This window comes from Cryptotermes secundus, unplaced genomic scaffold (genome assembly GCF_002891405.2).
Source record: "Cryptotermes secundus unplaced genomic scaffold, Csec_1.0 scaffold853, whole genome shotgun sequence".
Classification (NCBI taxonomy): domain Eukaryota; kingdom Metazoa; phylum Arthropoda; class Insecta; order Blattodea; family Kalotermitidae; genus Cryptotermes; species Cryptotermes secundus.
Genome location: NW_019719373.1, coordinates 418,530 through 434,499, shown reverse-complemented (window position 1 = coordinate 434,499; position 15,970 = coordinate 418,530). Strand labels below are relative to the sequence as shown.

Genomic DNA, 15,970 nt, shown 5'->3' with positions numbered 1-15,970 from the left:
GTGTATTTATGTGTTCCGTATGGTTCTCACAATAAACAGCGACTGTTTGCCTAAACAGCATTAACCGGTTGGGCTTTGTAGGGAAGTAATGTGTTTCCTGTGAGGTACGGACTTCGCGTTGTACCTTCTGTCCCGTATAAAGGTGTCGGTAGGGCTTGAGTATTGTGAAACTTTTTACAAATATGTTTTTGTACTTTCGATGTAATGAAGTTTGTGTTGATATGACCCGTCACTTTCAAAAGCTTTCAAACTAAACTGATCAAGTTGATCATTGTCTACTCGAATGTATAGTAGTGTAGTGTTAGTTATTCGTCGTTGTTTTGGAGTATCCTGTTGCCTCCATCTTCAGTAACCTGATCCTCGAATCACGCGGGTCGAGGAAGATCATTGAGGTGATTTGTAGACGAATGAGACCGAAACTATCCAGAAAGGACTAAGTACACTGACTGCTAGATCCTGCTGCTGGCGGTGATGATATTCATAACGCATTCTTGCTCTTTCATATGCAAATAGATGTATTGAAACTTATGTCTCGTTCTGCTCAGTATGTAAAGTGTGCAGCGCCGTGAATTGCGTAATGGAAGAACTGGCGTTTCTCACAAAATTGAGTTTCATCTTTAGAGAGACTCCAGACGTAAGCGGTCCCTTGTGCCACAGAGCAGCAGCACACACGCTGTCAGCCTGTTGACCTGTGTTCACATCTTGATCGTCTGAGACTCGAGTACTTATTTTCAACATAATCTTTATCGATAATAGAAAATGTGCCGAAATTTTTTCTGATATATCCATGCAGATTAAGAAGTTAATTAATTAACTCTTTAACGTACAATGACAATTATAGGTACCACCTGCTTTAACGTTGAAGAAATTTACGCTTTTCCCACAGAGTATATTTGTGTGTTCCATGTGGTTCTCACAATCATCAGCGATTATTTCCCTAAACAGCATTAACCGGTTGGGCTCTGTAGCGGAGACGTAATGTGTTTCCTGTGAGGTACGGACTGAACTCTGCATTCTGCCCACACAGTGTATTTATGTGTTCCGTATGGTTCTCACAATAAACAGCGATTGTTTCCCTAAACAGCATTAACCGGTTGGAATTTGTAACGGAGACGTAATGTGTTTCCTGTGAGGTACGGACTGAACTCTGCATTCTGCCCACACAGTGTATTTATGTGTTCCGTATGGTTCTCACAATAAACAGCGATTATTTCCCTAAACAGCATTAACCGGTTGGGCTTTGTAGCGGAGACGTAATGTGTTTCCTGTGGGGCTCGAACTGAACTCTGCATTCTGCCCACACAGTGTATTTATGTGTTCCGTATGATTCTCACAATAAACAGCGATTATTTCCCTAAACAGCATTAACCGGTTGGGCTTTGTAGCGGAGACGTAATGTGTTTCCTGTGGGACACGAACTGAATTTCTGTATATTATTTAAAGTTCATGTAAGACTGCATAATGAGGAGCTTCATAACCTTTATTCTTCGCCAAGTATAGTTAGAATGATCAAGACAAGGAGGATTAAATGGACAGGCCATGTAGCGCAAATGTGGGAGAAAAGGAATGTATATAGTATTTGTGGGAAGGCTAGAAGGAAAGACAACACTAGGAAGACCAAGACATAGGTGAGTGTATAATATTAAATTTTATCTTAAAAAGATAGGTTGGGTCAGTATGGACTGGATTGATCTGGCTCGGGTTAGTGAACAGTGGCAGAATCTTGTGAACAAGGTAATGCATTTTCGGGTACCGTAAAATGTTGGGATGTTCTCGAGTAGTTGTGCAACTGGCTGCTTCTCAAGAAGGGCTCAGATCCGTGAAGTAAGTATGTATAAAGAAAGCAGTCTTCTGGGATTTGGCACCGTGTATATGTGGTGTTAACCGACGTTTCGGAGGAACGTATCGCCTCCATCTTCAGGGTAGAAGAAAAAATATAAGAAATCTGCAAGCGAAGAGACCGTGAAAACCGGTAAAAGCAGACTGTGCCAAATCCCAGAAGACTGCTTTGTTCATAGTCACCGCCGTGAAAGCCTCAAATCTTACTTAGTATGTATAGTTTTATTTATAAAGCATCGATACCAGCGCTTCTGCCTACGAAGGTATAACAATTCTCGTCACTGCACCGCTCTGGACGCTGTAACCTAATTATTTCTTAATGTGACGACTTCAATACTCGGAAAAGTCTATGCTTACAACGAATGAGAGAAACGAATTCGTTTTAGCAAATTCGAGAAACCGTGCCGGTTATCCTAGCAATGGCGTTCTAAGCGTTTATTGGGGTGGTAATCCGTCGCAGTGTTGTTCAGGACACCGACTAAACTGACAGATTTTTCGTGGCTTTCCTCATTCCCACCGGACAAATGCCAGTATATTATCTCGATTAGGCCAAGGCCGCTTCCTTCTAAATCGTTTCTGGTCTTTCTGTTTTCCTACCGTTCAGTAATATAGGCCAATATTCTGAGATTCTGACATCGTGGTAAAGTAACCCGCAAAATGTTGTTCATCCATCACAGAAAAACACATTATTATTGTATTTCTCTATTACAAAGACCAGCCAGTTAATTCTGTTTAATACTGTCACGCGATCAGTGTGACTACAGACTAGGTTTTACACACTGCAAAGGTCACTGTAACTACAGCACAAACAAAGTCTTCTCATTCTTAACTAGCCGTTGTTTGGTAACGGCTTCCAACGGCGAACGTTCCTTCTTCCTCTGGGTTCCCGAACTGCTCCGGCCATAATAACCAGCTTCTCACTTCTTACAACCGCAGCTCTCAACTGATTCTACTTTTGATTTGCTGCTTCTCGTTATATAGCCCCAGCACGGACCATGCAGAAAACATCTGTACCGTTATTGCATGTTCTCTCGTTGCCTGGGAAACAAAGTGTTCACAGAGCTGTTCCTTAGCAACAGCTGTTGTACTGTCGCCTGTTTACACAACTGTTACTTTGCAATGGGTTTACATGCCACAATATTATTGTTTTTTGTAGCAGTAGGGAGCAGAACTTGTCCGCGAATTCGAGATATGGGCGCATTCCATTCAGAGCATACGAGTATATGTATTTCTTTTAGTTCACATATTGAGGGGTGGAGCCCAGTTAGGTCCACTCGGCACGGCGGCCACTGATTGGCCTATTGTACCTACCCCGGGTGGTTATAATGATGGAAAATTTGGTGGAATGAAGATTGGCCGGCCGGTCACTGTAGCCGAGCGGTCTAAGGCATGCACTGACTTCGCTCGCTCGGAAGCCGGGATCGTGGGTTCGAATCCCACTCAGGGCATGCATGTTTGTTTACGTTTTTCTGTGTTTGTCTACAGGTAGAGGCCTTGCGACGAGCTGATCACCCGCCCAAGGAGTCCTACCGAATGTGTAAGATCTAGAAAAACCGAAGTGAACGGAGAAGTTCATGGAGGTAGGCCTAGGCCCACTGGGGCTGTAGTGCCAAGGAAGAAGAAAAAAAAGATTGGCAGGGGAAACGGAAGTACTCGGAGAAAACCTACCCCAGCGCCACTTTGTCCACCACAGATCCCACTTGACCAGACCCGGGTTTGAACCCGGGCCGCCGCGGTGGGTAGCCAGCGACTATCCGCTTGAGCTACGGCGCGGCCGAGTATATGTATTACTCCTGCCTTTTGTGATATCTTAATGCAGATTTTGAACATTGCCGTGGAACATTATTCCCATTAATTACATTCACTCCCTTAAATATCGATGCTCAGGCGGAGCTCACCATAGGCCACTCTTGCATTCAGAATGCCCAAGTTCATTCCTACCCAAAGGAAGCTGCAGACACCGACATATAATTTTCCCCTGTTCCTGCAGTCCATGTCTAACGTCACGTCACTCTTTTGCACTCCAACAACTATTTAGATGAAGAAAGCAGTCTTCTGGGATTTGGCACCGTGTATATGTGGTGTTATCCGACGTTTCGGAGGAACGTATCGCCTCCATCTTCCGGGTAGAAGAAAAAGTATAAGAAAGTATAAGTATAAGAAAAGCTTTTACCATTCTCACTGTCTTGTCGCTTGCAGATTTCTTATACTTTTTCTTCTACCCTGAAGATGGAGGCGATACGTTCCTCCGAAACGTCGGTTAACACCACATATACACGGTGCCAAATCCCAGAAGACTGCTTTCTTCATAGTCACCGCCGTGAAAGCCTCAAATCTTACAAACTATTTAGATCTACACACTTTAGCCGTCACAGCCGAGGAGATCGGCCCATTCTTAATTAATTAGTACAGCATTCACATCAATAGATGGCGTCAAATGTAACATAACGATGTTTAGTGAAAGGAACAGTCTTTTATTTGATCTATACCTGTGTTTGTTGAAGGTAATCTGAGGAAGTCTGTGGGGTATTTTTCTGCATCAGAGGTTGTATCTAGTGAATGCGTTAAGGCGGAAGAGTATTCAAGCTTCTACTGTTAGTTCCTCGGAACTCTAGCCGTGGTAGAGGGGTCATACCGTCTCTCGCAGGGCTGGGGGAGCAGTCTTATCAGCTTACGTTAGCGTGGGTACTACCAGTTTTGAGTGTAGCGTCTTGGAGTGCGGTCAGGTGTATAGTACGTTGTGTATCTACGCCTGGTCTCCGTAGGTAATGTTTTTCGCTCTGGGAGTAGCTCTGAACGTCATCACAGCAAGCGTACAGCTTCGCGTGCTCCACAACAGCGTTCACCTTTCCGCGCGGCTGAAGTTACGAGGCACTAACTATACTTGTTGTGTTTGCGTGTGGCGCTAGGTTTCAATTGCAAGGGAAGAACAGGGAATGAAGGTATTTGAAAAAAGCTTCTGAGCAGTATATTAAACCGAAGAGGGAGAAAGTGAAAGGAACATGGATGAAATAACAAGCAAGAAACTTCATCACTTGAATTGTTAGCCATATGTATTTACGGTGACCAAATAAACAAGGGCATTTAGCAGGGGTGAGATATGAAAAATTCGCACAAAGCCTAGTCGCTGAATGCCTGGTGTAATATTAAAGCTATGGGACATAATGTGTGCAATATATATAATATTCAGGAAGGTTGTATATGGAGTTATCACTATATTTTAAGGAGTTAACTGGCTGTACATTGGGGTCGTATTCACTATACTAGTGGACTGACGTCATTCTATTGAAAACCAATTAGATTGAAGTTTCCTGAGTGTGAATGTGCTTCCTGTTCAGTGTTTAGATTTATGTATTCACAGATATTCCTCCATGCTCTCAATTATTCACAGCGTTCTGTGCAGGCATTCATTTTCTGTTACGTCATTTTCAGAGAGTCTGTTTCACATGCAGTACCCGTTCTTCGTCCGGGAACTGGTTATTTTCTTTGTCAGTATCACAGTATTATCATGTGTTGACTATAGACAAGGTTTAGGCCGCGCCATAGCTCAAGCGGTTAGTCGCTGGCTTCCCACCGCGGCGGCCCGACTTCGATACCGGGTCTAGTCAAGTGGGATTTGTGGTGGACAAATTGGCTCTGAGGGAGGTTTTCTCCGAGTACTTTGGTTTCCCCTGCCAATCTTCATCCTACCAAATTCTCCATCATAATCACCCGGGGCAGGCTACAATAGGCCAATCATTGGCCGCCGTGCCGAGTGGACCCAGATGGACTCCACCCCCCACTAAGCGAATTTATTTTTTTAATAGACGAGGTTTGGATTGTTAATTGGATTTATTGGCCACTTGCAGATCATAACTACAAGTACCTGTAGCGCTATAGCTAATTCACGCACTCTGGAGTTCACAACAACACGTACGAAGTCTCCTCAGTCTGTTGGGACTTCAATAGCCGTTGCTCGGTAACGGCTTCAACGGCGGATGTTTCCTTTACTCTGAGTTCCCGAACTGTACCCGTACCTCAGCTACCAGCTTCTAATAGCAACAGCTACCAGCTTCTAACAGCTACAGCTCACCAGGACTGAACCGCAGCAGTCCTCTGACTCACAAACCAACTAGCTTCGCTCCGCTCCACTCCACTCCACTGCACTGCACTAACTGCAGCTCCCAATTTGTATCGCTTATAACATCTCGGCACGGACTGCACAGAAAACGCCGCTCCTTGTAGTTCAGTCGTTCCTGCGGGAACCTGTTTGTCTGCGAAGTCGTTACTGGGTAACGGATCTTGTATATTTGCTTATCTCGCGGTCGTTACCCAGCAACGCGTCTACATGCTGTAATATATATCGTAGTAAACAAAAAAATTAAAAGGAATAAAAATCCAATTAAGAAATCGAAAATTTCTCCTGTAATTAAAACAAAAATATTGGGAATGAGGATTCAGATCTCATCCAGAAACACTAGTATGGAGTAAATCTCATTATATTTTCAGGTGACAGAGTGACTGAGTGTCCATAGACGGGAATTGGATTGGTAATCGTAGTTATTGAATTCGTACAAGTCCTTGCTACATTTTAAAATTACTGTCACATACATACTAGAGTTCTAAGTCTATTACAGTCTCCACTAGCCGTTTCTTAGTAGCGGTTTCAAAGGCGGACGTTCCCCCTCCTCTTGGTTCCCGAATTTTCCCCGGCCTCAGCTACCAGCTTCTCACAGCAACAGCTCACAACGACTGAATTCCAGCGGTATTCTAACTAACTCACTAACTACACTAATTCGCTCACTCACCAACCAACTGACTGCACTCCACTGGCCCACTCCTCACAAAGTTGTCGTGCTTATAACATCTCGGCACGGGCCACTCCGAAAACACCATTCCTCTGTTGCAGTGCAATTGTTGCCACGGAAGCATGATTGTTTGCGAAGCCGTTACTTAGCAACGGCTGTTGTATAGTCGCTTATATTCCTGACGTCTAGCAAAGGGTCTACATGCCACAATATCTTTGAGGGATCTATGTTACGTGTGCGGCAGGAAACGTAGAAGTTACATTTTCATACGCTTAAAAGATAATACACTGTATGTCTGATTACTAGAAAATAATTCCTTTCATGCCGACCGACATGTTGGTTGTACAGTAGACGCGGCCCGCACCTTCAGAGACGACCCATAATAAAGCTCAGCAGCTTATATGGGAAGGAAAAGGTAAACATAAAGCTATCCCTGTAACAGGCCGTGGAGGCCCATAGAGTTGTGAGACGTCGAGGCTCCCACCTTATCTAGACAGTCGGCTCACAGATGGCGGTAAGGTTATCAGCCTTACGCGCCGGCCACCCTTTACCCTCAGAAAGATTCCTGGCTATCATTTCTGTTAGAGGCTGAGTCAACCCCAGGGCCATATTGAAGCTGGAAGGATTCGGCAAATTAAGAAAAATCCACCTCATCGGGGCTCGAACCCAACCTTCCAGCTTGTAGTATAGTGCCTCAACCAACTACGCTACTGAGCGCCCCCGCTTACATGGGAAGGTAATATTGAAATTGATGTTAAATATGATGTGATGTTGTGGATTGGAATAAAGTAGCTCTATATGAGGATCAGTAGCGGAGTCTTGTGCATGATCATGTTTTTACATATGTAATTTGTTTGGAATTTCTTCGATATCTGAGACAGACTATCGGCTTCTGAAGGAGAACCGTGATGCGTGACTTTATTTGCATTTGTAGTTGCGTGAACTTCTGCTGTGATGAAGGGTTGAGTGTCCTTTTTATGTCGCGTTCCGAAAAAAGAACAATAAAAATACGCCTATTATCTCCACCTGTGCGTCTGTCCGCGTTTTACAACTTGTATTTCAATTAACATATTTTCATGAAAATTTATATTGTGTAGTTTTACGGAACCCTCTAGGCAGCTTCGGATTTTGTTTAGCATCGGAAGTACTTATACTCGTTTTTGTGCTTGTTTCGACTATAACTCACTACTTTCGAAGCAAAACTTTCTCTTGAACAGAAGTTATATAAAGAAAAGAAATATTTTTTCGCGTGCACTTCGTCCGTATGCCTTACAATTTCCTAGGTAATTTAAAAAAAAAAAAGGGAAGGCAGAAATATAAATTTGTCCAGGTGTGGGTGAGTGAATGTATAGATCCACGTTTTCTTGACCTCGGCACTAGTTGGATTTGAATGGTCAGCTTCACGCCCTGGCCGCTTTACCCCGAGAGAAAAAGCCCCCAGTACCCATTTGATAGGAAGTTGGGTGGACCCCAGAACCGGTCTGAACGGCGTGGAAAATAGAAATTCCTTGACCTTACCGAGACTCGAACTCCGACCCCTAGGTTGTGCAGCCCGTAGCCACTCGCTATACCGACTATGCTATCCCGCTTCTTCAACAAATTTGAAGGAAAACGTAAAATAGTTATAGCCTGTGCGGTACATTTCATCATTTCTTATTTTCTACAGGAATCGTTCCTAACTTCTGAGTGAAGTCAGGTATGTACCCTGTGTGCTATGAGAATGATGGTCCATCATCATTAATTAGTGATGAATACCGTTACTCCGTTATGAGAAAGTTGCTAGACTTTATTTTCAACATACTCCTGATATTCATACATCAATCGCTCTACAGCCCTTGTCGATCTTGACCTCTTCTTCAGTTTCCTAATCCTATACACTCTCGGTAAGACTCCTTGGACGGGAGATCAGCCCTTGCGAGGCCGCTACTTACGCACAGTACAGCACGAACACAAAATAAACACAGACATTATGCTTCGAGTGGGATATGAGCCCACGGTCCCTGTGTTCGAGGGGTCGAAGACCTCGCGACCACCGACGGGAACTTCAGACGTGTTTCTACAAGGCTCTTATCCTGTTACGTCGCCGGCACGAGCTGTGACGTAACACTGGATCATAGAGTAGATGCCGTTTGTAACGTTGTCACGTGGCTATTGCACACCGACACAAATTGAATTCTCCTCATGTCCACTCGTCCCAAGGATACGAACGATTCTCATCTCGAAACGTATTCAGCCAGTTGCACCAACTTCGCGAAACTGCGAGCAGTTGGCAGATATGCCACATCCCGGAGCGAAATCTGTCTGAGTTGCCAGATCTGAGCTCCTCGAGGTTACTTAAATGCCTTACGGGATATGGCGCCGTTTGGTTCCGCAGACAGGTAGGTCTGCTGACGTTTCGGAGAAACATATTGCCATCTCTTTTCAGGGTTAAATTGATCGTGTTCTCCTCAGTTATGTAACCGTGTAGTTTCATAGGTGAATATCAACTATTCGAAGAGATATGATGCCACCATTTACAGGGTAGAATTAGTTACGGCTTTTGGGTTATATTGTCTGCTATGTAATAGCCAAAATTTCTGAGGAATACGTTACCTCCATCTTCACTGTAAAATTGTGATCTTCTGGGATATGACACTGTATAATGTTGAAGGTGGGTACCAATGTTTCGAATGGATATATTCCTTCCCTCGCCAGGGTAGATGCCGATGCAAAACGCTAGTATCCCATCCATGTCAACCCACTTTATTTGATAATAAAAGATATTAATTTATTTACTTTATTCTTCCATGGCTTTTAAAATTTAGGTCTTATGGGCCCTGACGTGTAGTTTCGTGAGCAGAGTGTCGCTATGAGGCCTTATTGTTACGATTCATTTAACAGTGATGAAATATAAGGGATATGAAAAAACCTACTCCTTTCAGCCGCACTGTGGCTTTGGGGTCGACTCAGCCTCTGACAGAAATGAGTACCAGGAACCTTCCTGCGGTTAAAGCTGACAAACTCACCGTCATCTGTGAGCCGATTATCTAGAAAATATGTGAGCCTCGACACCCCACAACCGTACGGGCCGCCACGGCCTGTTACAGGGATAACTTTAACTTTCTTCCTTTTTACTTTTACCCGTCGGTGAATAATTCGAAGTATTTTCTAAACATTTGTCTGGGATCGACTGAGGAAAATCACTTAGAGCCTAAGCCAGGATGGGCGATCTGTGGGCTAAAACATTGTGCCGATACTAGCGATTAGGGAGCCCAATCGACCGTGCTATATCCTTGTTACACTACGGGAGAACTATCTTCTGCTAGAGTCATTACATCGACAACGGGTATCCACGGCCTCTCAAACGACGCCGTGTGCCACCCCAGTCGAGAAAAGCATCCTCGAGAGGAGTGATGAACTAGTCTTCGCGCTGCAGTACGTCGGTTCCGCATCGATTCCGTCTGAAACACCCTCCATGTGTCTCCCTCTCCCTCTTCTATCCCTCACACAAAGGGTCGAGTCCTAAGTTTCTTAGTGGAACTTTGATTGAACAAGTCTACTATAGTCCAGGCTATCGCTTCCTCTGTGACAGTCTCCTGCAGGCGTGAGATGTCCCTTTGAGGCCCAGTTCACTGGACCCTTGCGCTCTTGCCGCATTATAAGTGGCCCATCCCCTATACATAGCTGCACCTACTTCAGCATTTGAAATCTTTGCATTCTGCCCACACAGTGTATTTGTGTGTTCCGTATGGTTCTCACAATAAACAGCGACTGTTCCCATAAACAGCATTAACCGGTTGGGCTTTGTAGCGGAGACATAATGTGTTTTTTGTGAGGTACGGACTGAACTCTGCATTCTGCCCACACAGTGTATTTATGTGTTCCGTATGGTTCTCACAATAAACAGCGATTATTTCCCTAAACAGCATTAACCGGTTGGGCTTTGTAGCGGAGACATAATGTGTTTCCTGTGAGGTACGGACTGAACTTTGCATTCTGCCCACACAGTGTATTTATGTGTTCCGTATGGTTCTCACAATAAACAGCGATTATTTCCCTAAACAGCATTAACCGGTTGGGCTTTGTAGCGGAGACATAATGTGTTTCCTGTGAGGTACGGACTGAACTTTGCATTCTGCCCACACAGTGTATTTATGTGTTCCGTATGGTTCTCACAATAAACAGCGATTATTTCCCTAAACAGCATTAACCGGTTGGGCTTTGTAGCGGAGACATAATGTGTTTTTTGTGAGGTACGGACTGAACTTTGCATTCTGCCCACACAGTGTATTTGCGTGTTCCATATGGTCCGTAAACAGCTTTAACCGGTTGGACTTTGTAGCAGAGACGTAATGTTTTGTAGATTCTAAAGGATTCTAAACGATTGTGAATGACACACAGAATTACTGGGTTTTGGGACTTTTTCCATTGTCCGGAATTCAAGGTAATAGAGGACAAGACGTTTCGGAAAGAGATCCAGCTTCCGAAACGTTGTGTCCTCTATTATCTATAATTTCGGTCGATGGGATAAGTCCACACACCCAGTAATTCTGTACGTAATATCTTCCTTGTGAGGTGCGGACTGAATTTATATATTACTTAGATGAATTTCGAAAGAGAACCCAATGCCTGGGGCTATAACCGGGCTACTGTGTTCCTGGGGGTTGTAAATATGGGGACCTGATTCTCCATTTTGGGGGGTCTCAAATCTGGGACAGTAAAGTATGGTCATGTGTCCCGCAGGACTCGAACTCGAGAATGACTGTGCTGGCGAGGGCCAACAACAGTTGTAAACGACAGACCCGTCCTGTCGTCAGAGAGGGTGCCCCACATAAACAAATCTGCAACTGTCTAACAGCAATAAAAGTTTGGTCTTGGGTCCCAAATGGGGTGCTTGACACCAAAACAGACTGGCTGACTGACCGTCGGTAGTAACATAACTATGATTTCGGCTGTAACTACATGTAGGGAAGTAATTTCTGAAATACTGATAGTTGAAGGAATTTTCTGCCTCTGTGGAACCTCAAACTGACACAGATAATTAAATGACATTCGCGTCTTCAGACTGGCTAATAGCCAGAGCAAGCTATTCACTTTGGGCCCAGTACTGATGCCTCATATCAGATGTACTGACAGTTAGAGCTAGACTGCAGACAACTCGTGATTTTTTATATTTTTAGTGACATATAATCCATATTAATAAGAAAGCAACAACACTTGCATTAGACAAATCCCATACATTTTGTTTGCCGCGTTCTTGTCTAGATATAAGTGTATACCTGGAAGGTCACGCGACTGGCCGTCTCGACACATGTTTTCGTGGTTTTCCTCTGTCTTCAAGCAAATACTGAGATGGTTCCAAAGTTCCCAGTTACTACTGCGCGCTTCTCATGCACGCCTCCCCATTTAAACTAATCATAAATCTTAAGGGTCAAGCGACAAACATTCGGGACACATTGATAGGTTTATTTTAAAAGGTTTCCTTAATAATCAGGTCCGTCCATCCGGGAATCGTTTGCTTCAGAAGAAATTTGTCGAAGTCGCTTTATAATGGTGTTATATTCACAGGTACCACCGAGGAGTTTGCTGGAGGTGCTGAGGAAAGGCACGGAGAATCTCAGTCCGGATGGTCAATACGAGCCGAAAGCGATACGCAGCCAGCCAGCTCGGTAAGTCTCTCTTCTTGTGTACTGCCCCTTTAGCTGCTGGCGAAACAGACGGGCCTAGGGTCGCACTGAAGCCTCAGTCCGCCATTACATTCATCACGCGGAGGGCAACTGCTTCCGGAGTCCGGGTTGCTTGTTCTCAGGGGCTGGGTGTCGGTGCCGAGAGCTGAGGTCCGCGGGGTTGGGTTTTCCGTTGAATATTTCAACGTGTGTAAATGGATACTGCGAAGTATTTCACCTTGAAGAACGGACGTTTTATGCTAATCTATGTCCTCCTTTCTTGTTTCCTTCCTTTCCAACATTCTCATACCTTGACTCAGAAGTTTACTTCCAGGCAATAAAATTTAAGTGTGACAGACGAAGTTCTTGCCATAAATATTTCTTTGTTGTAGAGATGGATTTCTGTGTTTAAACCCCTCCTGATCTTAATTTCAACATCTGTCGTAAGCAAATACTCTTGGTATTGTATTGACCTATACACAGGGTTTCCCATGAGGAAAGGGGAATATTCTTAGGTCATAGTATTGGTCATTCTAAGCAAAAGTGTATATGTGCATATGTCCTATTCCGAACGGTTTCCGAGATAGGGCTATTTCACTCTGCATTTCCAAAACTGTTGATAGGAAAGAGATAATACGTACTGTTTCTAATGCCGGTATTTATTGTTCACGTGACAAAGTTGGTACAGTTTATAAGATCTGAAATTTCGTGACGTTGGTACATTTTTTTTTTAATTCGCTTAGTGGGGGGGGGGGTGGAGACCAATTGGGTCCACTCGGCACGGTGGCCACTGATTGGCCTATTGTAGCCTGCCCCGGGTGATTATGACGATGGAGAATTTGGTGGAATGAAGATTGTCAGGGGAAACCGAAGTACTCGGAGGAAACCCGGCCCAGCGCCACTTTGTCCACCAGAAATCCCACTTGACCACACCCGATATCGAACCCAGGCCGTCGCGGTGGGAAGCCAGCGACTAACAGCTTGAGCTATGACGCGGCCGAAGAAGAAGGTAAGTTCTTGCAGAAACCTAGGATAAGTGTATTATATGTATCGGTTAACAGAAAACCCCTGATGATTACTCTTCACGAGTCGAATCATGGCGGGGTACTGAGCAAATAAATCTGATTTATGCTGTAATTTCTTTTTGTTTACTGAATTGTGGTGATTATTAAGAAATTCAACCGGCAAGTGCTTACAGGAAGTGCTGCCAGTCGGTGGACACAGGTGTCCGGTATCCGGGGGGGGCGGTCCTTCCTTGAAGTTTTTAGAACTGCCGTTGAAAATTCGGGTTGGGCGGGCTGCGTCACCATCTGGAAGGGTCTGAATATTTATGTAGACTGCGGGAAAGAGCAGGCAGTACTGCAGGTGGCTGACTGATCCATTATGCAGTCCAAACAAAGGCGTCTCTCAACTCCCCAGGATGAACGAGCGAATTATCGCGTTTACAAGGAAGCGATCAGCCAGGAGCAGTGCTGCTCGGGTGCCATAAATCACTTAGCAAAATAGATTACGGAAATAATTGATTACTGTATTGGGTCTGAGGCTCTGAGATCGACAACTATGAAGGACATTGTCTTCGGGTTGTGACATCATGTGGAAGTTCGTTGACATTTAGGAAGTAAGAATACTCCCTTTCATCACTGTGGCATCTATGGTATGGAAGCAGCCATCTTAACTCGTCATGGATACGATTCTATGAAGAGGAAGGAGGAAGAAGAGCAGAAGACGAGGACGAAGATGGGGAAGAAGAAGAGGAAGGAGGAAGAAGAAGATGATTATGATGGTGAGAAGATATTATCTTGAACTCATATATGAAAGTAAAATTGTCCCTGTGCTTAATTATTTAAGAACTATACCATGAAGACGTATGAGGGAGTAGAGGAATAGCTCCACCACTCTTGAGCTCAGCACTAGGTACAGATGAGTGGTCAGCTTCACGCTTCGGCCAATTTACCCCCGGGAAAAGAACCACTGGTACTCGTTTATAGTCTGGGTGGGCTCCAGAGCCAGTCTGGACGCTGTGCAGTAGCGAGAAGTATCTTGCCCCTGCCGCGAATCGAACATCGGCTTTCTATCTCGTAGCTCGTCACTATACCAGCTGAGCTATCCCGGCTTCGAATATGTGTATTATGGTGTACATAAGCTGTAACTGTTCTCCTTCCTGTTCCCTACAACGGACTTAAAACAGCACCGGAATACAGTATGAATTTCTCTCCATACTCTTACCAGTATGTACGGCAGCCACGACTGTTGAAGCGATGTGCAAGTGTTGAGACAATTCTGGGGTGGGGTAAAATTCCTCATTCCACACCGTTCATTTTCAGTTAGAGGTAAACTTCAGTTTCTTAATGCGAGTGTTAGCCCACGTTTGAAAGTTCTGACTAGTCTCCACTGTAATACTGGCACGGGAATGGGGGGTGCCCTGGGTGATGAACTAGAAATTCTGTTTTGTGTGGGACTGTACAACATCGAGATTAATAATTAATTGAAAAGCATTTGGGGGTGGCAGTGGCGTAATCAATGTGCAGTCCGAAGAGACTGAGGGAAACCACGAGAAATATCAGTCAGTATAACAGAGGTCTCGGCCGATATTTGAGCTGTACTATACAAATTCCCGAATGCTACTCACTTTTTTTTTTGCAATAATAATTATTTTTGTGGTAATTTATTTGTTAGTAAGTTGGGTCATCTCTTTGCGTTTTTAATGCGAACACTTAAAACGCATCACGACAAGGAACGTAATAGATCCAACATCAGAGGACGCCGAAGAAAAACAAGACCTTCAAAAGCGAAAGTGCAGTCAATGTGATGAGTTGAAGTTTATTTCATGAACTTTTTAACCAAGTGGTAATAATATAACTAGCTACAGTGAACTAAATTTTAAATTTTAACTTTTAACATTTGTATTTTTAACTTATATTTTATAAGAAGAACTAGACACATATTATTTGAGCGTGGACCTGAACAGGATACAGGATCAAAATAAGTGGAAAAACGAATGTGATTGCGTGTGATTGTGCAACTGTGTTCGTACACCTGAGGATGACCTCTTGACGTCGAAACATGTAGTGTGACAGTAAATAAAAAACGTGTTCTGTGGTCGGTAAAATTAACTCTAATATTCATTAAATACACAACAGGATGCAAGAAACAATTAAACTTAAAACGCATTTTAAAGCAACCCTTTTCCTCTCCAGATAGTAACGTGCCTGTCCACCTCTGTTCCCGACAGACAGACAGACAGACAGACAGACGGTGACGATACTGAGTGCTAATCTCGTGCAACAGGGTGTCAGAACGGAACACATGGTTAGCTAATGTTACCGGATGCTGTTACTCACAGATCACGGGTCACAGTGGGACGAAGGCCTCCCAGACAAGGACACACAAAGAAGGAATGCAGTCCGTGGAAAATTCACTTTGCTGAGCGGGAAATTTCATTCATCTCACCCCCAACTCACCCCTAACCATTCCGTCTCAACACTCTGTTTGTCTAATCCCCCTGAAACTGGTTAATACGGTTACAGGGTGAAAACTGAGGGTGAGGACGTGTTTATGTAGGGAGAACACTGAATGTGGGCCAGCGATTGCAGGCAGGTTTGAAGAGGTTCACTGTCTTCTGCTCAACTGGATGTGAAGATTGCTATATTCAGGGATGTGACGCCGTGTAATTTGGTTGAAGATTCGGAGAATCGTATC

The 15,970-nt window shown here is 44.2% G+C and overlaps 1 protein-coding gene across 3 annotated transcripts in view; it reads left to right on the top strand.

Moving 5' to 3' along the window:
* Positions 1 to 15,970, top strand: part of LOC111865336 — a 385,756-nt gene that overhangs the window by 123,100 nt on the left and 246,686 nt on the right. For all 3 annotated transcript variants that reach the window (XM_023853275.2, XM_023853256.2, XM_023853266.2), the window contains exon 2: positions 12,174 to 12,274. In XM_023853275.2, coding sequence (XP_023709043.1) covers positions 12,232 to 12,274 — 43 coding nt within the window. In that variant the 5' untranslated portion in view covers positions 12,174 to 12,231. The remainder of the gene's footprint in view (positions 1 to 12,173; positions 12,275 to 15,970) is intronic.